Genomic DNA, 25,840 nt, shown 5'->3' with positions numbered 1-25,840 from the left:
AGACTCATACTTCCCACCCATGATCAGAAAAGCTAAAGGTGGAATGTGAAACTTGAGAAAACTCCAAGTTGACGTTAGAGAGCAATGTGTTGTAAATCCAGAACCAGATGTCAATTACATAACATAAATTTCCATGTGAAGATATATATTTTTACTCAGAGTATTGTTAGACTTAGACTTAGACTTAGACTGACTTTATTGTCATTTTGCATGCACAGGGTGAATACAGAACGAAATTTCGTTGCATATGGCTCAGGACAATGTTTTGAGCTTTCAATGTTGTGAGGTTACTCCAGAATAAAATAAAATACAGTACTCAGAGTATTGTTATATGATCAACTAAACCAACACTTACTCTTAATCTTTGGCTTTCTCTTACCTTTATTGCTCAAATTTATATCCAATTGTACTAAAAACCTAAGCTTTAGCTGTTAACCAGACATTATAAATTTGAACATTTATAAGTGTAAATTTAGCTATGATGCTAATTAGAGCCACCAGGAACTTGACGAGTCTACAAACTGTTCAATCTCAGGATGTTTGTTATTTGGTTGATTATGTTAATGCTCAACCAAGACTTTAAAAATGACTCAAAAAATGTTTCTAAACAACCATTGCTTTTTCATCATACAGCATTTCAAATACAGCTAAATACAGCAAAGTTTCTTAGCTGCATAGTTCCATGCTTTATGGAGTTCTAGCCCATTTGTTGTAATATGAAATGAGTGTTAGAAATTGAATCTCAACATGTAGTTTTGAACAACCAGTGGTTTTCATCTTGGAAGTTTCCAATTCAGTTAAATACAGAAAGTTTCCTTTACTCTTCTTTCCCAGAAGCTTTTATTCCCTGTTTCACAGTACAAAAAATATTGTATTTTTTGTGCTGTAGGCATGTACTAATAAAATGAATTATTTATTCATCAATATTTATTTGTTATTTGTTGTAATCTAAAGTAATATTTTGATTCAAAGTTGGATTCACAGTTGTACCTAAAGTCTATATACACTAGTGTCACTCTCCATTAATAAGTGTATCTAAAAAGCTTCATACCCAAAATTAGAGATAACTAAGAATGTTTGTCACATGTTGTCTGTTCTAATATGTCAGTTATTACAAGACTAAATGCATATTTTTTTTATTGCACAACGCAGCTCAGAGTTAAGACTATTCACTGAATTTCTCTGCAAATTTCAATGTGGTTCAGTGTAGTTCACACGTCGACCACTAGGTTGGTGTCAAAGCACTTCTAATAGCGACCTTAGTGTGAGAGGAAGATGGCATTCATACTCCCCTTCGTTTGTAGTGTTAGTGAAAGCAAATCAGAATCTGATTGGCAGAATCACCAGCCCTGTGATTTGATTGTACACATGGTTGATGTAGTGACTCCAGATTATAGCCCATGTCATTAGCTTTAGTAGGAGCATTTGTTTTATAAAACTGTAGGAAGCATTGACTCTTGGACATATTAACTATATATATTGTACCATAATATTGTTTTAGATACCACTTCTACAGTGACTAAATATGCAATTTTAGTACTGTGCTGAAATTACTGTAATAAAATGCTCTTTTGTACACATATTCTGTTTCCTTTGTTGACAAATTAGTCAAGATTAAGACATTTAAAGGTTTCAGTAAAGAGTGTGAAATTTACTGTAAAATAGGCCTGCTTTCACAGATCGCACCATGGCTAATGGTGAGTTAGACAGTAAAAAAATTTTTTACGTCAATAATCAAATAGAAAAAAATGTGGGTGTTCAAGTTTCGGTCATATTTTCACCATGTCATTCCTACATTTAGAAATGTCCCCAAGTAAATATTTCATACACCAACTAAATATTTAGTTCCAAAATAAATATTTACTTTATCTAACTCAATATTTAGCCCTAAATTAAATACAAAATACTTTGTTAGCAAGATATTTACTTAAACATTTGAACATTGAGGACTAAATATTTAGCTTCCTGACTAAATATTTAGCTTGTGAATTAAATGTCCAGTTTGTAACTCTAACATTTATACATGTATGAGTGACATGATGAAAATTGACATCTTTTTCTCTGTGTCAGCCTAATTAAACCAAATTATTGCTGTAAATTTTTTTACTATGTAACTTTACAAAAGGCACCAGATAAAGAACTACAGTCGTAGTGATTGAGTTGATGCTGACTAATGTTTCTTTATCCTGCTGACATAATGACGGCCTGAGCAGGAAAAGGTACGGCCATACCTGTTTGATGATCATGCTTATTGCGGTTTGTTTTTCTGCCTGCTGGAAGCATCCTGTCCCATAATGCCTTTGGTTTGTTCACATTAGCTTGATGCATGCATCTCTTGTTTCCCACTTGGAGCTTTATTTTTTTTCTGTTCCTCCCTCTGTGCCCATGTCATTTGGTGTTACTGGGCTGTTTCATGCTGCTCCTGGGTGAAACATGTATTTACGATGGCATGCTAAACGTTTTTCGGGTTAAAGCCAGTAAACATTCCCTTAACCTTCTTCCTCAGACACCAACCAGGCTCTGCGGCTCTGTCTGGGCAGCAAGACAACCGGAGCGGAGTTCGGCGCCGTCTCGGCTCTTAGCATCAACCAGGACTGCTCACGTGTGCTGTGTGGCTTTGCCAAGGGTCAGGTAGTTAAACATTTGTGGCTTCTTGAAGGGAAATCAGTTTGTATGCAGTCTGATCTCTGTCCAGATTCAATTTACAATGGAGAACAACAACAGAGGGAGGCTTAGTTTTAAGAAGAAATGACAACATTCTGTAGCCTGGAGCTTTGGTGGAGTGGAAAAGAAATTAGATTCAGCAAAGCAAAGGAAGAAATTGAACAGAACTTTTATATAGTTTTATATAGTTGTGCAGAAGTTTCCCAAAACGTTTTTGGAGTTGGACTGACTGTTATCCAGTTCACTCTCATCATGTTCATGCTGAAAATCACTGAATCCAGTTCATTCCAGATCTGGTCAGCTGAGTACAGATGGTTTCATTGAACTGTTCCTGGTTCTTTATATCCTAACTGTTGTTCATGGTCAGATTACAATGTGGGATCTCGCCAACGGAAAGCTTCTGAGGACCATCACTGATGCCCATCCTCCAGGGACGGCCATACTGCATGTGAAGGTGAGAGCCGCTCAGCAGAACGCTCTGAATGACTACAGGTTGAAGTTTGAAGAAAAAACTTCCTCTGATTGGTTCCCTCCATGCACCATGCGGATGAGCTCAATTATACAGTAAATGTGGGAGTTCCAAAAATCCTGCTCATTAAGCATTTCTTTATTATTAAAAAGTCCAGACATGTGGATTTTGTTGAAGATTTATCAACTACCCCGATGTAGAGCTGGGCAATGAATCGACTTTATGGATTTATCAAACTTTTGGTTTTCGAAGATTTCCTTTTTGGAAAATCTGGATTTCTTTCACCAATGCCCTCCTTGGGTCTCCATAGTTCAGAGTGATGTCAGCATGCCCGGGGCGGCCATCTTGTTTGACAAACATTCTTGTTTTACAGCTTCTATTCATTTGGATTTTAAGTTCAGATCAACTCTATGACAAAGTATTACAGCCAGGCTAAGATGTTTTTTTTCTAAATTATGAGAATAAAGACATAATACTACAAGAAAATAGTCGAATACCAATAGAGTCCAAATAATACATGAATAAAGTCATTATGTAACCAGAATAAAGTCGGAATTTTATGAGAACTCCCAGCAAATAATAACAAAAAAGCTTAAATGAGGAATGTTAAGCATCTTGTGAAGTTACACTTTGGTATAAGTCTTACAGATAATACTCAATATGAAACGAGAGCATGAGGATTGTTGAAGGAGGTGAGTCAGACTAAATGTTTTGGGGATAAATGTGATGATTGTTTTTCAGACACACAGTGACCATATGGATCTATACCTGGATGATCGTCAGCTAACTTCTACCTCTCCCCTCCCCTTCTTTAGTTCACAGATGACCCAACTCTGGCCGTGTGCAACGACAGCGGAGGGTCTGTGTTTGAGCTGACCTTCAGGTAAAGGAGGGAAATAGTTTCTGTCCAGAAAAACCCACAGTTTGTAGAGAGGCTTCTCACATTTTCCGTCAACCTTTTTGAAACGGTGTATGATGAACAAAACTGCATAAAAAAGAGAATATTTCAAACAGCGCTCTAATGAAATGTTTGTTAAAGTGGAACCTTTTTGGCCCAGTGGGATTAAAATACCAAACAGGAGTGTCTTAGGAGAAGCCCAGTCTGCTGTAATGTATGTGTGTGATTCCTGCTGCTTAGGAATGGATGATATACACTTGAAGTGTTTTCACGATATTTTATTTTTTTAAGAATAAAAGTGACTAAAAGAACTATTTATTACTTCTTTTACACATAACACATAACAAAGTGTGATTTGTAACACTAAACTGCTCATGCTAACTGCGTCAATCATATATATTGACATTTATTCATTGTGGGCCTGTTGAAATGAGCAATAAATCAATTAATTGCCTGATAAATTATAACGAGCTCAATAATTTCCATTTGCATGATTTATTTTTTTCTCTCTCTTTCTACCAAAAACCAAATGACAAACGTCTTCAATCGGCTGCTTTGGTCTCAATTAATCCCTTGTTTTGAAGGACAATTTTGTTTACAGAGATTTTATAATTAATTTAATTTATTGTTTCTTTTATTTAGTTTTTGTATTTTAAATATTTAAAATGTCCTGCAGTTCCATTGTTAAATTTTCATTAGAATTTAAAGTTTGTTGATCTTTGAATGTGTACTTGCATTATTATGCCATTACCATTATATTATTGAAAATAATCTCAAAATGACATTATTGTTTATAGCAATAACTTCTGGGAAAATTTATTGTCCAGCAAAATGAGTTATCATGACAGGCCTCATTGATGCTCTCAATGAAAAAATAAAATAGTGAAAGTAACAATCCTGACAATGAGGGGGGGTTAAACATAATTAATTTAAATTTATTGTGACAGTGATAAATCAAAATTTTTATCATTCTAGTAAATTTGTCACAATAACTGATAAATGATACGATAAATGACCAGACATACTGTTGCTTTTTCTTCCAGGAGGGTGATGGGGATTCGCTCATGCGACTCACGGTGTCTCTTCAGCGGCTCTAAAGGAGAGGTGTGCTGTATAGAACCGCTGCGGACTCCTCCAGACTTCAGAGACCACCCCATCACATGCTACTCTCTCCTAGCTATGGCTTCCCTAACCAAGGTACGGACTCCCAGTGATCCCATTGCACAGAAAGAAACAGATCCACAGCAGGCCAGAAGCCAGGAGAAAAACGCCGCCGTTAACGACTGCAGAGATGCTTAATGGATCAGATAATAGACCATTGGTCCAGACTCCGATGAGATTATCTCCTGACCCCGGTGGGTCATTATGGTTGGAGTTAAGGGGGTTTTTAACCCCTGATTGTTTTCATCTTTATGGTTAAAAACATCAAGATGAAATTATCTCCCTCTAATGAGAGAAGGCAGACTTCCTGTTGATCCAGGAAGTAGCTACTGTCTGTGTATCCATCACGCTTTGATTGAGGATATTTGAGCTGTAGGAAAACCACAATCAGAGAAAATATGTAGATTTAATATCAAAGACACAGTTATAAAACAGTTCATCTCTGGCTTTTCATTGTCTTTTCTCTGGTTGTTTAGAAGAAGTTGCTTCAGTTGAAGCAATCCAAGAGATGATCAGTGTTTGTGTGTGTGTGTTGTTGTTTAGCTATTCTTCTTTACATACCATATTTACATACCTTTTGAAAACCAGTAGACCTTATGGGAACCAAAGCCTGGTCCTATTACTGTTAAACTCATTATTTAAGGAGAGGGGTTAGGTTTAGAGGTAAGGTGTGAATTAAGTTTTGGTTAAGATTAGGGTTAGGAATAGACTTGTAATGGTTAGAGGTCAGGTCTAGAACTGAGGTGTAAATTGAGTTGATACTGGTTAGATTTAGAATTACATTCAGGGTTAGGCTATTGAAATTAATTTAAAAAATGAATGGAAGTCAATTCAAAGTTCCTATGAAGACAGAAATACACATGTGTATGTTGGAACTACTGATGTTTTTACTTTTTGATTTCTTCCAATCAGATTCTGATCATTGGACTCAAGCCCAGCCTGAATGTGTGGATGACTCTTCCCTACACTAAGGTCTCATCCTCTAACCTACTGCTAGTCTCTTAGCATGGAATCATCTCTCCTTTTTGTCCCACTTAAGTGTTTTAGATCAGACTTAACCTGAGTACATTACCTGTCACTATGTGAATTACTTCTCCACCCAGAGTGTCAATTTTAGCTACTGGGAGGAAATTCTAGTTCTAATTCTGCAACTTGAACATTACAAGTTTTTGTGTTCTGTTTTTGACGTCATCTCTCCTCAGTCTGACCCCAGCAGCGTGCCCCAGCTGGCCTGGCAGTTTGTTCCTGTCCAGAAGACGGTCAACCCCATGCTGGCCTTTTGTAAAGGAGACTCAGTCCACTTCCTGCTGGTATCTGCTCAGCTCCATCCCTCTCCATCATCTGACTCTAATCTCAATTTACAGTCCCAGTTAGATTATTGGATGAGATTTGCCATTAAACCTTCAGTACCCAGATACATCTTTTAGTCCTAGTCCAAGTATCTTCCATAAGCCAACCATTGTCTGAACTGCTCTCTTTCGGTGGTCTTTGTTTGTTAAACTGGTCTGATTTATCCAGGTGAAGAAGGAGGAGACGGACACCATCCATGTGATCAAGCAGAGGCAGCTGCAGCTGAGCTGTGACATCATCAGCCTGAACGTAAGCTCTGACCTCAGCTCAGCCAAAAAACCCAGGAGCAGAAAAGACGAGTGCTGTTCTGGATCAGGGTGTTAAACTGGTTTTCATGTTGGGCCACATTAAGACCACCAATGTTCTCAGAATGTATTGATAAAATCGATCAACTGTTAAAACTCTCTCCCCATTTGAACTAATATTTAACCGTTTTTCACATCGATCAGTCTCTCCAGGATTTCACATTGTTTTGGTGATTTTGTGGTGCTAATTTAGAAATATTAGCTAGAAATGTTGCAATTTTTACAGTTATGTGCGACTTTAAATGTGACTTTTTGTTGCTTGCGATAATCGATCACAGACTATGGGTTGAGGGCCTTACCTATGGGTTCAGGTAAGGCCCAGGCAGCAGCATAGAAGTGAAAAATACTACCACCTGCAGGTGGGAGTTAGCATCACTTCAACCCGATGTTTCTACCATTTTTTGCAGAAAATTCGCAATAAACTGACAATCATTCCGTAGCTTGAAAAAATGCGGTGATCTGTTAATTTTACATGAATCGTGGAATGGTCAAAAAAACTGGAGGGACTGATGTATTTTGGCAGTATACGGATAAAAACTGCCTTGATTTGAATAATAAAATAATATTCAACTGCTTCTTTGAAGGTTCTCTTTGTGCGTCCCTAAATGCGAGCAAAGTGCTTCATTTTTAATGTTGGCTGAACAACATGTGGCGCCAGCAGGGAAAACATGATGGGGTCTGTGTGCTGCTGTTGCTGTGTCTGCAGTGGATCAACAGCTGCAGCCTGGTGCTGCTGGACAGCCATGAGAAGCTTCACGTGGTGGACCGGCCCACTCAGGACATCCTGGAGACGCTGGACCTGGAGCAGGTGCAGCTGGTCTACAACAGTCGGCACTTCAAGTCCCTGGCAACCGGAGGGAACGTCTCCCAGGCTCTGGTGAGAAAGACACCCGTTGCCGTGGAAATGTCTGTAAAGGGAATGGGCTTTTATCATTTTTCTACTCATAATCAGTATGGTAAAACCTTTAAGTTTCTGTCTTTACTCCTTAGTCAGCCATTACAGAGTTAAATTCAGATTTCCATATGTTGTTTTGTGTAAATGACATCCATAGCTTCACTTCTGGTTCTCCTTGATCGTTTTGATCATAGAGGAACTGACAGAAAGCCCACAAATCAATACGCACTCATTCAAAAACTCGCATTTGGCCAGATTCCTGTATTTGGGTTTTAGCCGTATTGTGGCTAAAACCCACTGAATGTGGATCAGGAACCAAACCAAACTTTGACGATTCGTTTTTTTTTATTTTTGTGATTACAGAAATAAAATGTCTTAAGGAAGTGGAGTCAAACTCAGTTTTGTTTTGTGCCACATCATGTGATTTATTTATTTTGTTTTGCTTTGAAAGTCACTAATTTTGTGGTACTAGTTTAGAAATATTTGCAAGGAACTTTGCAACATTTGCACTTATGTATGACATTAATTACAACTTTTTGTTATGGATGTAAACTTGACAATAAATAAGGAGTGAGGCAGCAGTGGTGTAAAAGTAAGAAATACTGCCACCTGCAGGTGGGAGTTAGCATTACTTAAGCTCGATGTTTTTGACTATTTCTGTGGAATATTTGCAAGAAATTTTGAATTATTCAATGGTGCAAAAAAAAAATTGCAGGCATTTGTTGATTTTGTGTGAATTTTTGCAATCCTGGACTTACCAAAAACTGGTAGGACTGATTTATGTAATTTGGCATCTGGGGAGATAGAGCGCCACATATAAAGCTATGGAAGGGCCAGATTTGGCCCCCGGGCCTTGAGTTTGACTCATGTGATTTAAAGAATCCAGAACAATCCCATGTGTTAGAGTTTGATTTGGTTCCAGGTGTGTTAAAAAGTCTGAAGTTAACTACAACTTGCTTAATATTCCAAAATTCAAAATATGCTGGAAATATTTGATATTGCTGCGTGAAAGTTAAGAATTCTGAAATGACGAATCCTGCTTAGCTACTTATTGCTAAAATGAGTAGCTAAGTTGTGCCGGTCAGTTTTAAGGGGATTTATTAAACATGTGGTCATCCTAAGACACCAGCTGAGCCAATCAGATCTGCTGTTCATGTGTTTAGATTGTTAAATCTGTGTGTTTGCGTTTTAGGCGCTGGTTGGAGAAAAGGCCTGCTACCAGTCACTATCAAGCTATGCAGGACAGATCGTCTGCCTGGGCACCAAGGTAGCTGTTAGCTTTAGTCTGGGTCTGTTCATCCATCACTGAACAAAACTCAGTTTAATACAGAACAAAACAAAAACATTGGACCAGACATTGTCTGCGTTATTTTAATGTCTGCTAAAATAACGCAGACGTTATTTTACTTCTTCGTTATTTTAGCAGACGTAAAATAACGCTCAGTAATCACATTTTACTTCACACGCTCAGTAATCACATTTTGCTTCACACGCGCTCTATCTTGTGCAAAATATTCAGTCCTTTTTGTAACTTTGTCACATTACAAACACAACCTACTGTGTTTTGTTGGAGTTGTGTGTGTATATGTGTGTTTGGTTCAGTAGTAAAAAGTCACATGGCCAAGTCTAGAAATCCAGTAGAATCCAGTATCTTTCAAGCAGCAGTTCTACAAACACAGGAACATTTACTATCATTGTTACTATTTAAAAAAAAAAACTTTGATCATTACTAACCATATGGATGTTATTTGCACAATATTACTTGATCCTGTTGTTTAACAGTGTGTGCTTTGCTTGTTTCGCAGTCAGCTCACATTATGTCCCTAAGGAACTGGAAAGAGGTATGCATCATGTTTCATCTTTATGAATGTGAGTGTCACATGTCTGCATAAAACCCTCAACTGTCATGGCAACAGTCAGAATGTGGCTCTAACTTTAAGGCGGAAAATAATCAATCGCAGCCAATGAGGTTATATGTGAGGATGAGCTCATCAGGGTATAACGTTGCCATGATAAAGGCAGTGTTGCTGCTTATAGGCATATGAAGATCATTTTTACAAATGATTTAATGAAGCTAAAGGTGCTCTGAATCACAGAAGTATATAAGAATGGAAGTATTAGGATGTAAATATGACACTAACTTTGGTGGAAGCATTTGAGTGTCATCCACATACAGCCACATCTTCAGTGTTTTTTCTTGTGGGTTTCCATGGTTACCCAGATGACCCATGTTCTCTGTTTCCAGCGTCTGGACTGTTTACTGAAGCAGGAGCATTTCACTGAGGCTCTGTCTCTGGCCTGGTCCTTCCATGAAGGCACCGCCAAGGCTGTGGTTGGTGGGTGTGGTCATAATTAGTATTAATATTAACTATTTTTTAAATATGGTTTGATCACATATTGAGAGAACAGCTGGAATTTTCTTTTCTTTCTGCGTGTTTATTTAAGGCCTGCATGGAGATTCACAGAAAAGGAAGGCGGTTATCAGCGACAAGGTGAATGTCTTACACACTTTGTAAAATCTGCTGTTTTTTTTTGGGGGGGGATTTTCAAACTTGAAAAACCTTGTCTTTGCAGATGGTAGAGATCCTTCTCCATTTTACAGAGTACGCTGTGAAGAAATGCCCAGAACAGGGCAAGCTGCAGGTCCTGGAGCAGCATTTCCAGGTAATAGAAACACGTTGGCTTATTTGAACTTTTTATCTGTTTAACTGTGAGAATAATCAGTAAGACTGACTGACTATGGAACCTCTGATGACGACATTCACTTATGTTTTTAATCGTATTTTTTGTAAATACGATGGGTGACTTGACTGCTCAAATTACGCTCACTGGTTGCCACGGTTACCCCCATTTACCTTGCTGTTTCAACATTAGCCAGTATGTTGTTAATGTACTGCAACTATTTATTGCAGCGTGATAAAGTAAGTTATGCTACCAAATTGACATTAGTGATCCATTACATGAAGGTGAGTGAATGAATGACGAGAGAAAATGACCCAAACTTCAGCAGGCGTACATTACCTACTAGGAACAGTAAGAAATTTTGTTCACAATAAGATCATCAGCTCTCAATGAGATAAAAATAAGACAAACGCATCCGTGGTGAGGAAGGGCGCTGCCTGGTATAAAACCTTAGTAGGGTTTTCGGGGCGTGCTGTGGTGGCGCAGGGGGTTAGCACGCCCCACATTTGGAGGCCTTAGAGCCACGGACGTCGCGGGTTCGACTCCCGGTCCCGACAACCTTTGCCGCATGTCCTCCTTCAAAAATGGCACCGGCTCAGCTGGCTGCCTGCAGACGCAGCTCCCGTTGTGTGTGTGTGTGTGTTAATCTGTGTATAAAAAATTCTTGCTGTAACTGCGAAATAATTTCCCTGCTGGGATGAATAAAGTAATTCATTCTTCTTCTAAAACAGTCAATTTTCATAAAAATAACGGGATTCTTATTTACCGTGCAAAGGACAAATGAAACACAATAATTTCCTCCTATTTTAGTCAAATTAATGGAAAAATGAACATGTAGCTGCAGTTGTCAAGGCAGGTGGTAAACTAAGCCATGAGAAATTAAAAGTGCGGCAGGCTGAACTGGAGGCTGTGCAGATGCTGCCCTAAAAATAAAACCTATGGGGGCATTCTGAGTTATTTACCGATTCCGAAAGTGTGGCTTCTAATCTTTCCAACAGTGTCAAATACATAGAAATAAAAAAATGAATAACATTTGCCATTTGAAAGTCGCTATTCTGCAAACAAGATTAGTGAGAAAACAGGCTGTAAAGGCTCTGCCTCGCCATGCGGTGTTGATGAACACTCTATCACTTTACTTACTTGAGCTCAGCCAGTTACGCCTCTGACTGTGTCTGGCATGACCAGAAGGGATTGGTCCAAAACTTAGAATGTCAGTAGATTGATTTGATTGTTGTGAATGAAATCAATGTTCCCTGTTTATCTCTGTGCCTGGATCAGGAAGTGGTGCCAGTCCTGGTGGATTATTGCCTCCTGCTGCAGAAGGCGTGAGTACATGTGTGTGTTCATGCTGTGTCTGATTGTGTTAATGATGCTGACCTTCTGAAGGCAGGACAAAGCCTGACCATGACTAGAATCACACAGACCTTCCAACTGATTCTACTTATCAACCAAAGCTTTAACCCCAGTTTATTATTCAGAATAGTTTAAAAAGCTTTCTATCTAAGGAAACACAGCAGATTTAATTAAGTCACAAAATCTATCCAAACCAACATGTGAGTTAGTAATTACTTTCTGTTTAAGGACCTACAACCTTAAACAGTTTGTTGACAATTTAAGTCAATTGAGATGGCTTAAATACATCTCAATTGTATTTAAGTCAAGACTTTGACTAGGCTACTTCAGAACCGTCATTTAAAAACAGTCAGAGGTGACCTTCATATGCTTTGGATTATTGCCCTGTTTCATTCACTAAATGTGTTTGAGATCGAGGAAATAATATTCTTCTTCAGATTTTTTGCCAGAAAGTAGAATTCATTAAACCATCACACTACCACCACCACCATGTTTGACTGTCACTATGGTTTTTTTTTTAATGCTGTGTTAGTTTTACTCCTGATTTAACAGGACACACACCTTCCAAACAGTTCCACTTGTTGAATATTTTCCCAGCAGTCTCTGGGATCATCCAGATGGGGATTTTTTTGGTAAATGTGAGACAAGCCTTTGTGGTTTTTGTTGTTGTTCTTCTCAGTCTCTCTTTCTTATTGCTGAATCATGATCTTTGATTGGGCGTCAAGTGTCTTTTTTTGGAAACTGCATTTTGTACTCACTTGGGTTATTTCTGTTGGATACTTAATTTTCTCTGATGATCTGATATTTAAGTGTGACAACAAGACAAAAAAGCATAAGGCAGGTTGGTAGGTAATATTATTTCTATAGCACATTTTCAGCAACAAGGCAGTTCAAAGTGCTTGAAGTCAGTTATGTTCACAACACATTTGGTGTCAGAAAATGGGCAAAGACCAGAGCTGACACAATAAGGCAGGGCACACAATTTCTATTTTAATTTTGTGACAAAGTGTTTGGTGGTTTATTTTCCAACCTCCATGAAGTGGTCAGTGTTGGTTCTCTGACCATTGAGAGTGAAGCTCCTTGTTTCACAGTGACCTGCTGTTCAACCAGCTGTACTCTCGGCTGGTGGAGAACATGGTTGCTAAGGGCGTCTTCCTGGAGTCACTGGAGTCGTACATCGTCGCCAATCGGCTTGGTCACATCACTACGCCTGTTATGAAGGACCTCCTGGCACATTACCATGACAACGGTATGATGGACAGCCTGGAGAGATGCATTGTCCATCTGGATGTTACCAGTCTGGACATACAACAGGTGTGTGGATGTACGATGAATCCTGTATATAGAACACAACCAGTATGAAGTATGAATGTTTGAACATGTTGTCTCTGCTTGTCTGTGTGGCTTGATGAGTACAGGTGGTCCAGGTGTGTTGGAACAACCAGCTCTATGATGCAGTGATCTATATTTTCAACCGAGGCATGAATGACTACATTACTCCAATGGAGGCAAGTTCCACACAAATGGTGTTTTTGTGACTGACTGTACTGGAAGTTGAGGATTATTCAGGTTCTTCAGTCATCAGATTGGTACAAAGTGCTGTTCAGTTTTCCGATGTTTCGGTGTTTCTTTTAGATAACATGTTTTTTTACTTTGTCAGTTTTTTCATCATGCGTTTAATTGAGGAAATTATAGATACTTCAGTAGATCTAAGCTGCATTCTGTGTGCTCCGATATAACGGACCAAGAGCCCTCCTGAACTGTGTGCTTTATTATTTCAGAAACTCTTTTCAGTGATTGGTCCTAGAGTCAGAGAGGGGCGGAGCCTAACAGGTGATGCCAAGCACCACAACCACACAGGAGCTTTCCTTTTTGTTGTTTTCTTTTCTCTCCTTTTCCTTTCTTTTCTTTCCTATTCTCTTGTCTTTTCTCTTCTCTTCTCTTCTTTTTTTTCCTTTTCTCTTCTCTTCCTTTCTTTTCTGTACCGTTCTTTTCTTTTCTTCTCTGTCAGTATTTTGCCGCAAAACATACAGTATTTAAATATATATATTTTAACATGTGTTTCCTTTTCTTTAGGCGATGATGTGGTGATGGGGAATAAATTACTAGTTTACATAAGGTAAATCCTCCTGATGCTGTTATTACCCTGTCAAACTGCTGTATATAAGAGGCTTAGCCTGTCTCTGTACTTACAAAAATGCATAAAATATAGTGACTACACAAACTCATATTTTTTCGATGTATTTATTGATTTTTGATGTGTTTTATTTGCTTTAACGTACATCTGTATCACCCTCACCAGTTGTTTTGTATTTGTTCCATTGGGGCTTATTTGTGTGGTTTTACTAACTGAATAGCCTGGAAACATCAGAATAAAGCTAGCTAAAGGTTCACTGCAGTCTTTTAGCTGTGGATGCACCGACTCACTTCTGAGGTTTTAGTATGGTCTGATATAACCTTTTTTTATTATATTTAGGAATTATAAATATAATGTAAAATAAATAATAAAGCACGACGTTGTTCAGAGCACAAAGCATAGAATTAGACTGTATAGATCTGCCCTTATGGATAGGGCACATTGTCACCGATACCCCATCTAGAAATGTTTTTTCAATATCAAATCAGTGCATCTCTGCTTTTAGTTTTGTGTTTCTTGTTAAATAAAACTGCTTGTTGAAATATAGCTCTCTGCATACTAACATCAGAATGAAATTGTGTCACAGTTCTCTGATCAGTGAACATATGTGTGTGTGTGTGTGTGTGTGGATGAAGCTGCTGTCTTGCTGGAAGAGCCTATCCGATCGGAGACATCCCTGAAGATCTGGTTGTTCAGGTCAAATACCAGGTATGGTCAACCATTCTGTACTCTGTGAGAACAGCTCATGAAATAAAGTGATGTTGATTTTTATTTTACTGGCTTTCAGAAATGTATTTAAATTGAGTGAAAGCAATCTTTTGGTCTCTACAGGAATCTGCATTTCAACAAAAACAGTGTGTTAAACTCATTTCGTTGTGCATGTTGACGTGGAATAACTTCACTCTATGATCTTATTATGTAGCTGGAATTATTGAAAGCAGCCGGTTTGTTTGACATTTGATTGTTTTTGTGTGTCTGTTTGTGTCTGATCAGGTGTTTGAGTTCCTGATCCGTCTCCATTCAGGCGACTCCTCACAGAAGGAGGAAGTCTTCCCGTTTATTCACACACTCCTCCACTTTGACACTCGGGAGTTCCTAAATGTTCTTGCCATGGTGAGATGCCTCTCTTGACTGTCTCTCAACTGTCATTAACAAGCTGTTAGTTATTCTGTGTTTTTATTTTTTAGGTTTTTATTCAAAGTTTGGCCGATTTCAGATTGGTTTGAGTATAGAAACTGACATAAAAATCTCCAGTTAGTTTCCAGTGAATTAATAAAGTGTTGTTTTATATCTGGACACAAATATAAAACATGTAACCGGACATATAAAACTTTATGCCAGATAACACATTTTTTAACCACAATAAGCCACAGTGGTTGAATTAAATTACTCACCTGAAACAATGCCAGTCTGAATGTAAACTAGCTACCTGGAGCATGCAGCCAGACTAAACTCTGTATGTTTATATGTATAATTATGCAAGACAGAGGAATCTCCATCGATGAGAACGGATTTTCCCAACACACGCTCATGCTGCATTCAGGTACATCCGGGGCACTAAGTCTTTAAAATATATTCTCTGATATGGGCACAGATAGGCCTGTCGCAATAAGCAATAACTCAATTAATCACATGATAAATTAAAATGTCAATAATTTCTATTTGCATGATTGATCATTTTTCTCTTTTCTCTCTATTTCCAACAAAAAACTGGATGATAAATATTTTCAGGCTGGTGCTTTGGTCTCAGCTAGCTCTATTGTTGAGTGACAATTTTGTTTACCGAGACTTCATAAGTCATTTTATTTGTTGTTTTGTTTATTTATTGTGAATATTTAAAATGTCTTCCAGTTCCCGTGTTAAATGTTCATTTGAATTTAAAATGAATTCATTTTAAATGAATGTGTGCTTCTCAAAGAAGCATTCTTTGAGAATGTGTGCTTGTGTTATTATTCCATGTGAATTATATGACTTGAGAATGGCCTTAAAACAACAATCTTATTGTTTATTATTGTTTATAGCAAAAACGTTGTCCAGCAAAATAATCTATAATCTGCACTGGCTATGCGTGGTATACTGCCTTCATCATTGAAAAAACCCAACAAAATCTCCACTCATTTCTACACTTTCCACTTTTTTAAGTTTTAAAACAATGAAATCAAATTACTTTCAGAAATGAAAAGTTTCTTTGTTTAATGCTGACTGAAGTGAGAAAATATTTTCTTTATTAGAGAAATGTGTTTATGTCTTCCAGACGTTTGATGATGTCCAGAACGACAAGCAGGCCCTGGAGTACCAGCAGAGGATAGTGGACATCTTACTTCAGGTGAGATTCGGGTCTCATTAACAGTTTGAATCTGCTGTAATGAAGAGCGAAAGGAAGCCAAAATGCAGCTTCTTCAGGTGATTTACAACTGCTGGTTGTCCACTGAGGCCTTCTGAGAAACCTATAATGATTATGACCAGTCTGAAAATCTTTCATGATTAATTTCTCTTTTATTGTTTGTATTCCTCTGTGCATTAATTAATACACTGCTCATTTGCTTTAATGAAAGGTAATGGTGGACAACCCTGACTTCACTCCCTCCCAAGTCGGCGGTCTCTTCACCTTCCTAGCTCGGCAGCTGGCCAAGCCAAACAACACGCTGTTTGTGAACAGGAACCTTTTTGATCAGGTATGTAGACATTTCTCTACAACTGGATTTATTATTGCAAATGATACTTTTGACAGCAGCAAGTGCTTTTTGTTTTTACATTAAGTTCACTTCCTGAGTTTGTGTGCATGCATTAAAACCTTGAAGTGAACCAAAAAGCCTCACCAGGCCCATTAAGACTGGAAATGACAGAAACTGAGCTATAGATACAGACTGGTGTGTTCTTAAAATCTCCTTTAAGATAAAGTCCAGAGACACAAAAACAGTGGAATAAAATATTTGATTTAAATGAAATGCATCCACCTGCAAATTAAGGTATACAATCATTGCCTTCCTTTTTTAAGGATTCAGAAGCTTTGCAGCTTTAGTATTTGTGGTGACAGCTCATATTGTCAGCTTGCTGTGCAGATATTTCAGCTCAGTGACATCATCTGAAATCAGACCGAACGTCAGAAAGAGGAGAGACGGAAGTGAAACGATCATCTGACCAGATATTTTCCCGCTGCATCAAAATAACCTCACAGGTTGAGAATGTTCCAGCTGAAGAAACGTTTTGTGAGATGAATGTCTCAAGCCGAGACATTAATCTGCAGCAGTGACAGGAGATGGAAGACAGGCACGGTGTTGAATTCCTTGTGTCTCTGTCTGTCCTCTGTGTCTGAAGGACGTCTGTCTCCTCAGGTGCTGGAGTTCCTGTGTTGCCCTGACGATGACTCTCGACATACTGAACGGCAGCAGGTACATGTCAGCGTAGAACCGTGTCCGCCCCTCACACACTGTATGTTTTTAAAAATATGCAGGAACAATCCGTCAGAACGCTTTTCATGTGTTTGTTTTGTTTTTAACATGAAAATGTACCACACCAGATAATCATTCTGAGTCATGTTCTGAGTCATGTGACCAATGCGATGTAGAAACAGCTAGTTCCGTCACAATAACAAATTTTTCTGGACGATAAATCGTTCCAGACGTTATTGCGATACACAATAATATTGTTGTTTTGCGACCCTTTTCAGGTAAAATAATGGTAATGGCATAATAATGCAAGCACACATTCAAAGATGAATAAACTTTAAATTGTAATGAACATTTAACATAAGAATTGGAAGATGTTTCAAATATCCAAAGTAAATAAACAAAATAACAGAAAAAGCTCACTCAGTCAGTGCTCCACAGGCACAGCCCAAAAAATGTAATATGAAATGTAATATTTCATCTCTCATTTCAAAAGTCATTATATAAATTCCTCACACATAGAGTGAAATATTCAGGTCTTCAGTACTCTGTATTTTCATGATTCAGACTTGGATAAGAAAACCCCAAATTTCTTGTCTCAGAAAATTAGAATATTACATGAGATCAATAAAAAAAACAATGTTTTGAAAAGAAATGTCAGGTTTTTGAAAAATCTGTTCATTTCTATAACTTACATGACTTCCTTCATCAGTGCAGCGTGTCATGGAGGAGACCAGCCTGTGGTTATGCTGAGGTTCTGGAAGTCCAGGTTGCTTTTGATAGAGAACTTCATGCCATGTTCTTTGGTTCTGGTGTCTCTCATCTTCTTCCTGACTTCATAGGTTCTCTATGTGGCTCTGGTCAGTCCAGCCGAGCTAACCAAGCTCAGTACCAGCATGGTCTTTGAAGCAGCTTCTTGTTGCTGCTGGTACTTTTAGCAGCAACATGTAGCGAGTCCTGCTGGGAAATGAATCTTGTTGTCCTAACAGAGTTTTCTGAGAGGCGGGTCAGGGCCCGGTGTGGAGAGAGGGGAGAAGAGGCAGGCGGTCACCTTGCTGTTTTCTCAGTTGGCAGCAGTTATTGTAGCAATGTGGAACTCGGCTGAATTTCACGTTCTCTCCTTATCTCAGCTCAGAACCAGAACCAGGAACATCTTGTTTCCTGTGTTTAACAGAGGGCCATTGGTTCCGACTTACAGAAAAACAAAGGTGTTTGGTGTCAAAAGTTATGTTTCAGATTTGTTAAGTCAGAATCCAGCTACCTGGAAGAGATGGTTACGTTCCCAGATAGTCCAGAGGGTGAACTGGCGTTTCTGGTTATCTTGAAGTCATTTATTAAGCGTAACTCTCATCTCCCCGCCAACCTGCTGGACAGACTCCGACAAGTATCGTTTGTTTCTCTGCTCAGGTTCTGCTGGAGCTGCTGCAGGTCGGGGGTGTGGTCCAGTTCAACGAAGAACGGCTCTTCACGCTGGCAGAGAAAGCCAAGTTGTAAGCAACTAATCGAACATGGTGATCTACATCTGAAGAGCGCCGTTTAAACATGAAAATCACTTCAGCATGTTTAGGGTGGAGGAAAAGGGTGGATGAGCGGCGCCACCTGAGATTGTGATTGACAGCGCTAATATGCTGGTTGCGATTGGCTGTTTCTAGTTAGCATTGGGAGAAGGCAGAGGAATTAAATTTTTTCAGAGACTATCTGTCTCATACCAGACTGTCATGACATGGTGACAGTTTCAACAAATATGTAAAAAAAATATATATTTTTTTTAAATAAAAGTGACATTCCGCAGCTTTAACTTGTGAAGAAATCAGAATTACATCCCAATGTTCCATTTCACCGGTGGTTATTTCTGCTACACGATGCTGTCTGCCTTCTGCCCTCCAGCTACCAGATCTGTGAGTTCCTTTATGAGAAAAAGCATTTGTACGACCGCATCGTGGACTGCTACTTACAGGACCCACTTCGAAAGGTACCGACGTGTTTGGGTCGCACATAGTGTCACAGATTTCACACATTTTCACCCACATTAATTATTATTAGTTAAGTGTACTGAAATAGAAGTATAACATTCTCATTGTACCATATTTATAATCTAGCAAAGCAAAAATGATTCCTGCTAAAATAATATGTTGATTATTAGACATTATATCAATGGTATTTAACGTATCATGTTGAGTCTAAAATATGGAGGAATTCAAATGCCTGCTAGGTTCAGCTTCAGATTTCAGGTAAATGTGCTGTTTGTGCAGAATATTGGATTCTTCTTCTTTTTTTTGCTTTTCAATAATGAGATAACTAACTGAAATCAGTGTTTTATAGTTTTCTGTTGTGTTTGCGTGTTAGGCGGAAATCTTCAGCTACATCCACAACCTGATGTCCATGCCGGGCTACAGCTCCGAGGAGAAGCTGAAGGTCAAGGAGAAGGTGCTGCAGCACATGCAGGTCAGGGGCGCTGCGGCTGCTGGTCAGATTGTAATGAGGAGAGACAGCGTCTCCCAGCAGCTCGTTCTCAAGGAGATGCATGAGCTGGACAGAACATGTTCTACGGCCTCATCCTGTTTTGTATTTGCATCAGTCATTCTACAGCAGGTGTGTTGTCGTATTATACAACAGGAGCTGGTGAGCCTGGATCCTGGTAAATTAGCTGACCTGGTGGTGTGGCACTTCACAGAGGAGGTGCAGACCATCATCTCTGAGCTGCAGGTAAACAACACATCATCATCACTTCAGACACACAGCTTTCAATTTCATTTTTTAGATGCATCCTTTTCAGTGTGATGTTTAGGTTTAGAGCTGAGATCAAACTTTAGGCTCAAATCTACATTTTGCTGCAGAGAATAACTAATATATTTCAGGTAGGTTTAAATTAGGGTGACCAAACGTCCGTATTTCCCGGGACATGTCCGTATTTCACGTCCTGTCCCGGGCGTCCCAGGTTTTTTTTAGAAAGTGAGGAAATGTCCTGTTTTTTAAAATTTCCTTCATTGGACCATTACATTTACAGGCACTAGGGCACTGCGCACGGCGCTGCGTGTGACGTACTCCCTGAGCCGCGTCAGTGCGGGCAACCCTGTTCTTAATCAGAAGATAGATAGAGTGGGTATCAGTACGCCAACAACATGCCAAAGCGCAAATGTATAGAGTTTCACCGCTTTTAGAGCACCACCCCCCACCCACCCACCCACCGCTCCAAGGTGTTCTGGTTTTCCCAAAGCCATCTGTGTGTCCTCCTCTGACATCACCCAGCTGTCTTTGTTCTTCCAGCTGCATCACACTGGATGTTCACTGTTTTTCGGTCTGTGTGAAAACCCAGCAGATCAGCATGATCTGAAACACTCAGACTGACCAGCTTGCTACCAACAACCATGCTGCATTCAAACTTACTTCAATCACCTGCTTTATTCTGATGCTCAGTTTGAACTTCAGAAGGTCGTCTTCACTTCTTCTAGAGGCCTACAGGCATTGAGTTGCAATCATGGATAATTTATTATTAGTATTAACAAGCAATTAAGCAGTTGTACATAGTGAAGTGGTTTATTTCAGAAGGCTTCTCTGTGTGTGTCTCTGCAGGACGACAGTCTACTTTTCCAATTCCTCCGCTGCCTCCTGAAGTTTCAGTACGGTTTGCTTCCTTCCCCTTGTGTTTGATAACCACAGACCTCCTGTTGTCCCTCCTGATCTTGGGACTCTTTGTCCCTGCACTGTCTCTCTCAGGGAAGGATGTCAGGCCACGTCCCGGCTGCCTCTGGAGTCTGAATTTTATGAGCTTTTGCTGGACCTGATGTGCCGCTTTGAACCACAGGAGCTTTTGAAGTTCCTCCACACCTCCCAGCATTACAGGCTTGAGGAGGCCATACAGGTACTGTTTTTATGCCTCTAGAATGTTGTTGGAATTTACAAAATTCTTAATAAATGGTTTTTAAAAAACAGCCTAAAGACCCCTTATGATGAGATGGAACATTAGATACAGGGTCTCCTCACCTGGACAAGGGCCACCAGGCCCCCCTCTGGAGTCAGGCCTCGAGGTGGGGTAGCTTACAGAGCTCTTTTATACCTAAGGGGACCGACTGGGCTCAACCCAGAGAAGAAACATGGGTCCCTCTTTCTATGGGCTCACCACCTGAGCGGGTCAGGTGCAATGTGTGATGGGGTTAATGAAGGTGGGGCCCTTGGCAGTCTGATCCTCGGCTATATCCCAGGATATGGAGAGTCTCCTCTCTGGTGGGGAAGGAACCTGAGCTGATGTGTGAGGTTGAGAGGTTCTGGTTAGAAATAGTCAGACTCACCTCAATACACGGCCCTGGTTCTGGAACCAGTCTCCTTGCAAGGGGTTGGACACTCTGTCACTCTGGAGTTGGGTAAATTCATTGCCCTCCATCTCGGGGTTCATCTGATTCTACCTGTGGTTGAGCAGGTTCTGACTGCTTGTTCTTATGCTACTAACAGCAATTCAGATTATCCACCTTTCTTGGAGTCCTTGGAGGGGGTACTGGTGAATGCCCCTCCTGGGGACTCCCTTGTTCTGCCGGCGGACTTCAACACTCACTTGGGCAATGACAGTAAAACCTGGAGGGGCCTCCCTGATCGGAACCTGAGCAGTGTTCTGTTGATGGACTTCTGTTCTTGTCATGGTTTGTCCATAGCAAACACCATGTTCAAGCTTAAGGGTGTCCATATGTGCTCTTTGCACCAGGACACATTAGGCCGCAGTTCGGCCTAACTGTCGAACTGCGAAGATCAGATGAGATCAGTCTCATCTGATCTGCGGCTGCAGACACCCAAGACACCGCAGCGCCCCTGACCTGTATGTGCTGCAGCACCTTCTCCTTGACACCCAAGATCTGCGGATCTCGGACACTTGGGTGAAGAGAGGGGCGGAGATGTCCACTGACTACTACCTAGTGGTGAGTTGGCTCAGATGATGAGGGAGGATAGTGTTCAGACCTGGCAGGCCCAAAGGTAATGTGAGGGTCTGGTGGGAATGCCTGACAGAATGAGCTTCAACTCCCACTTCTGGGAGAGTGTTTCACGTTCTTGTTGTCATGGCAAGGAGAGCAGCACTTCATGTGAAGAGGCTCTAAATGTGGCCGGTTGATAGACTGTCCCTGGATGCTGTTGTATCTAATGAATGGTATCAATCATCCAGTAGGGGGAGCTAGACCAATCATCAGTCTGGACTTCACAGTAGTCTCTCTGCAAAAAGAAATGCTTCCCATCCGTTTCATACTGCCTCTATCTGTTAATCAAGCAGGAAGGGATGTGATAATTCTTTACAGTCCATGACTTTGTCTCCAGATAACAGAGAAGTACCACTGTAATGAAGCCAAGGCGTATCTGCTGGAGAAGAAGGGAGATATTCCTGGAGCATTTGCTGGATTGCTGCAGGTACAGATCATATCATTGTACTCATGAATTCACTTTTCACACTTTCTTGAAAGTAGCTGCTTCAGGTGGGAGTTTTAAATTAAATAGGGTGGTGTGTTAGCTAGCCGCTGTTTTCACTGAATGTTTGCATTTCCCCTGGAAGACCTTGAAGGAAAGACTGGATGTCCTCGCTGCAGAGATGAGCGGCGGCATTGGAGGAGGAGTTGACGGACGGGACGAAGAGGAAGCGAATGGTGAATTCACACTGACGACAGTGAAGAGTTCACTCAACCAAATGATTCTCTTCTGTCATCGAAACTGTCAGAACCTTGATCAAGAGCAAAGGAAGGTGAGCAGAGTGTTTGCGGCGGGGAACTGAGGGAGCTACATCTCTACAGCTGATGGTTCTCTTTCCTCACAGGATCTGTGGTTTCCACTCCTGGACACCATGATGGCCTCTCAGAAGGAAGTCATGGGGCTCAGTGATAAACACATCTCAGATGGTGAATATGAACACCTGCACCAATAGTTTGAAGTTTTTTGCTCAAAGTTGCACAAACATTATGTGGAGAAAAACGTAAAAATGCTCCGGCATTGAGTTTTCACTGATTTGACCCTGTAGAAGGCAGGGCTAGATCCCTGGACCCACTAGTAACATTGCTTAACCTCCTGCTACGCTAATCAGACGTTCTGTCTGCACTGATGAAGATTCACTCACCTCAGCATGCTGAATGCTTGGACAGGAACACAAACTACTTGCTTAATAATTCAGCTAATATTTCGGAGCACTCGTGGAGCAGATGGATTTGTCAGTATTGTTAAATGGTTCAACAGGAAGTGGCAGAATTTGATGTTGCGCTAAATTCTCTTCATATCCCGATGTTTGCTCCAGCTCTACTTTAAAAATCTCTGTATGATTGTCTAAGAAAAACAGCATGTCTTTTAAAAATGACAACGATTAGAGAAAATTATTTAAAAAAACATTATTGCAGAATATTACAAATATAAGCTCCCAAAGTAAGAGGAAGCAGCTGTGAACCACCCTGTTCTGGATGTAAGAGATACATCAAGGCTCTATTTCAGGCTCCATTGTCTCCTTGTTAGTTTATCTTGTGATTGCTAAAAAAAAAAAAGAGAGAAAGAAATAATACCCGTTGTGAGGTTCATTGATGACTATTTATTTAATTCTCCACTGGGATTAATGAAGTTTTGTTGAGGTGAATTTGCTCAGCAGATGACCGCCATCTTTCTGTTCAGGCTATGTAAAATGGTCCTAAGCCCCTTTTACGACTCTCAGCCTTCAGGTCAGCTACAGCTACATGTTCTAACATGACTGGAGATAGCATGGACAGACTAGTGGTAGAGGAGAACCTGAACATGAGATGATATGTTTCTGTTGTTTGAGAAGCAAGGCTTGGGGTGATTAGTTTAATGACGGTAAGATGTCATTTAACATGACATGCTACTGTCCTTCGTCCAGGGCTGAAGGAGATGACCCTGAAGGTTCTCAACTGTATGAGCAGCTTTATTTCACTTCCTGCCATCATTCAGCAGATCCTACAGGTGAGTATATGTCATTCGTCTGTGATGATAGATTAACGAATGAAACAATGTATTTTAACAATCAGTAAAGACAAAAGAAATTGCGTTGGTCGGCTCCCGACAGGCTAACATTAGATGTTGTCTTAACCAGGGAAACGGTAGGCTTCACCAGCAGTCACTCACAGTCAGTGCTTATTGAAAGTATTCATACCCTTGGGTGTTTTACCATTTTTATTGCTTTCATCAATCAATCATGGTAGACATTTTGACTTTATGTCAAAGAAAATGAACAAAAAAACCTTTAACGTCAAGGTGAAAACTGATTTATTCACAATAATGACAATTAAATAAAAACGTTCAATATGAAATAACTGGTTGCATAATTATTCACCTCCTTCCCAGACAGTATCCCAGCAGGGAGTCTGGGTCTCAGTAAAAGTGTTTTCATTGCAGTTTGAAGTTTTGCAGAAAACACCAATTGTAATATGGCTCATTTTAAACCAATTCATTCTTGTGCTAAAAAGTTTGATCAAAATCGTGAGTTTGTTCAAAATTGACGTTTCCTTTGAGGGAATACATTCACTGCTCTCAGAGTGCTAGCAACAACTGACTGGACCTCTATTAAGTTCGGTCAGTCACTTCAAAGGGGGAAGTGTTTATGAAATCACTTACTTTTTGTCAAATATTTTTATTTAACTCTCATTTGGTAGAAACCAGTTTCCACTTTGACATATAAGTTCTTTAATGTGTTTTTTTTTAAATGAATTGATTTGTGAAATCAATAAAAAGGATAAAACATCCAAGGGGATGAATACTTTTTATAAGCACTGTTGGCTTACTTCCTTTTAAGTCAAGCCGACAGTATTAGTTACTTATGCAGCGTTTAGTGGAGCATCCGATCATTTTTATCAAGAATTCCTGTTGATATGTTAACTTGTGTTGCTGGATGGTTTTAATCAGGATCCAGTTTATGGAAGAGGAAAGCTGGCGGAGATCCAGGGACTCATTCTGGGCATGCTGGACACGTTCACCTATGAACAGGTAACGCTTCGTCCACATGTCTTCATTCAGGGACATGTGGACTACAACTGAAACCAGATACTTTGTGTGTGTGTATCTTTTTGATGAAAGCCTGTCTCTCAGACTCTGCTTGAAACAACAACAAATCTGCTGAACCACGACCTCCACTGGTCCCTGGCACACCTCCGCTCCGCTGTCACCAAAGGGCTTCATCCCCGTCAGGACTGCTGCAACATCTGCCTGCAGCACTACAAGAGGAAGCAGGACGCGTCCGAGGAGATCATCGTGTTCAGGTCTGTGACTGCAAAGTGAAAACCACTTGATTATTTCTGCTGCTTCCACTCTGGAAACTACGGAGGCCCCTAAGGGACACGGGGGAATTTTTGTGCTTCTTTTGCATTACCGCACAACACTGTATTAGTCAGTCCATGCAGCATCTTGAATACTGAAAGTCTTTCTTGCTACAGTGTAAGGTTTTTATAAGGTTTTTCCATGTGTGCTAGTATCTCGTTTGTGAGATATCTGAAGTTTATGTATTTTTTCTTTAGGACACAAACACACTGCAAACTTATGTGAAAAATGCAAAAGCAAAAGAAGTCAAACATGAG

The 25,840-nt window shown here is 39.9% G+C and overlaps 1 protein-coding gene across 6 annotated transcripts in view; it reads left to right on the top strand.

Annotated features, from left to right (window-relative positions):
* vps8 (VPS8 subunit of CORVET complex) overlaps window positions 1–25,840 on the top strand; it is a 33,656-nt gene that overhangs the window by 4,490 nt on the left and 3,326 nt on the right. The window contains exons 7-43 of one of the 6 annotated variants that reach the window (XM_028007392.1): window positions 2,214–2,219; window positions 2,507–2,631; window positions 3,032–3,118; window positions 3,949–4,016; window positions 5,075–5,228; window positions 6,105–6,164; window positions 6,395–6,502; window positions 6,711–6,791; window positions 7,554–7,724; window positions 8,935–9,009; window positions 9,548–9,583; window positions 9,988–10,078; window positions 10,188–10,234; window positions 10,317–10,406; window positions 11,703–11,749; window positions 12,869–13,091; window positions 13,196–13,285; window positions 13,559–13,610; window positions 13,854–13,896; window positions 14,550–14,622; window positions 14,908–15,027; window positions 15,398–15,457; window positions 16,169–16,240; window positions 16,470–16,589; window positions 17,250–17,306; window positions 18,711–18,793; window positions 19,191–19,275; window positions 19,650–19,748; window positions 19,920–20,009; window positions 20,853–20,923; window positions 21,021–21,165; window positions 22,602–22,691; window positions 22,834–23,019; window positions 23,092–23,173; window positions 24,151–24,233; window positions 25,173–25,253; window positions 25,356–25,525. In XM_028007392.1, the coding sequence (XP_027863193.1) occupies window positions 2,214–2,219; window positions 2,507–2,631; window positions 3,032–3,118; window positions 3,949–4,016; window positions 5,075–5,228; window positions 6,105–6,164; window positions 6,395–6,502; window positions 6,711–6,791; window positions 7,554–7,724; window positions 8,935–9,009; window positions 9,548–9,583; window positions 9,988–10,078; window positions 10,188–10,234; window positions 10,317–10,406; window positions 11,703–11,749; window positions 12,869–13,091; window positions 13,196–13,285; window positions 13,559–13,610; window positions 13,854–13,896; window positions 14,550–14,622; window positions 14,908–15,027; window positions 15,398–15,457; window positions 16,169–16,240; window positions 16,470–16,589; window positions 17,250–17,306; window positions 18,711–18,793; window positions 19,191–19,275; window positions 19,650–19,748; window positions 19,920–20,009; window positions 20,853–20,923; window positions 21,021–21,165; window positions 22,602–22,691; window positions 22,834–23,019; window positions 23,092–23,173; window positions 24,151–24,233; window positions 25,173–25,253; window positions 25,356–25,525 (3,421 nt within the window). The remainder of the gene's footprint in view (window positions 1–2,213; window positions 2,220–2,506; window positions 2,632–3,031; window positions 3,119–3,948; window positions 4,017–5,074; window positions 5,229–6,104; window positions 6,165–6,394; window positions 6,503–6,710; window positions 6,792–7,553; window positions 7,725–8,934; window positions 9,010–9,547; window positions 9,584–9,987; window positions 10,079–10,187; window positions 10,235–10,316; window positions 10,407–11,702; window positions 11,750–12,868; window positions 13,092–13,195; window positions 13,286–13,558; window positions 13,611–13,853; window positions 13,897–14,549; window positions 14,623–14,907; window positions 15,028–15,397; window positions 15,458–16,168; window positions 16,241–16,469; window positions 16,590–17,249; window positions 17,307–18,710; window positions 18,794–19,190; window positions 19,276–19,649; window positions 19,749–19,919; window positions 20,010–20,852; window positions 20,924–21,020; window positions 21,166–22,601; window positions 22,692–22,833; window positions 23,020–23,091; window positions 23,174–24,150; window positions 24,234–25,172; window positions 25,254–25,355; window positions 25,526–25,840) is intronic. The other 5 variants (XM_028007394.1, XM_028007393.1, XM_028007396.1 and 2 more) reach the window with 5 other exon arrangements.

Source organism: Xiphophorus couchianus, chromosome 22 (assembly GCF_001444195.1).
Source record: "Xiphophorus couchianus chromosome 22, X_couchianus-1.0, whole genome shotgun sequence".
Taxonomy (NCBI): domain Eukaryota; kingdom Metazoa; phylum Chordata; class Actinopteri; order Cyprinodontiformes; family Poeciliidae; genus Xiphophorus; species Xiphophorus couchianus.
This window is presented reverse-complemented; position numbering and strand designations above follow the sequence as displayed.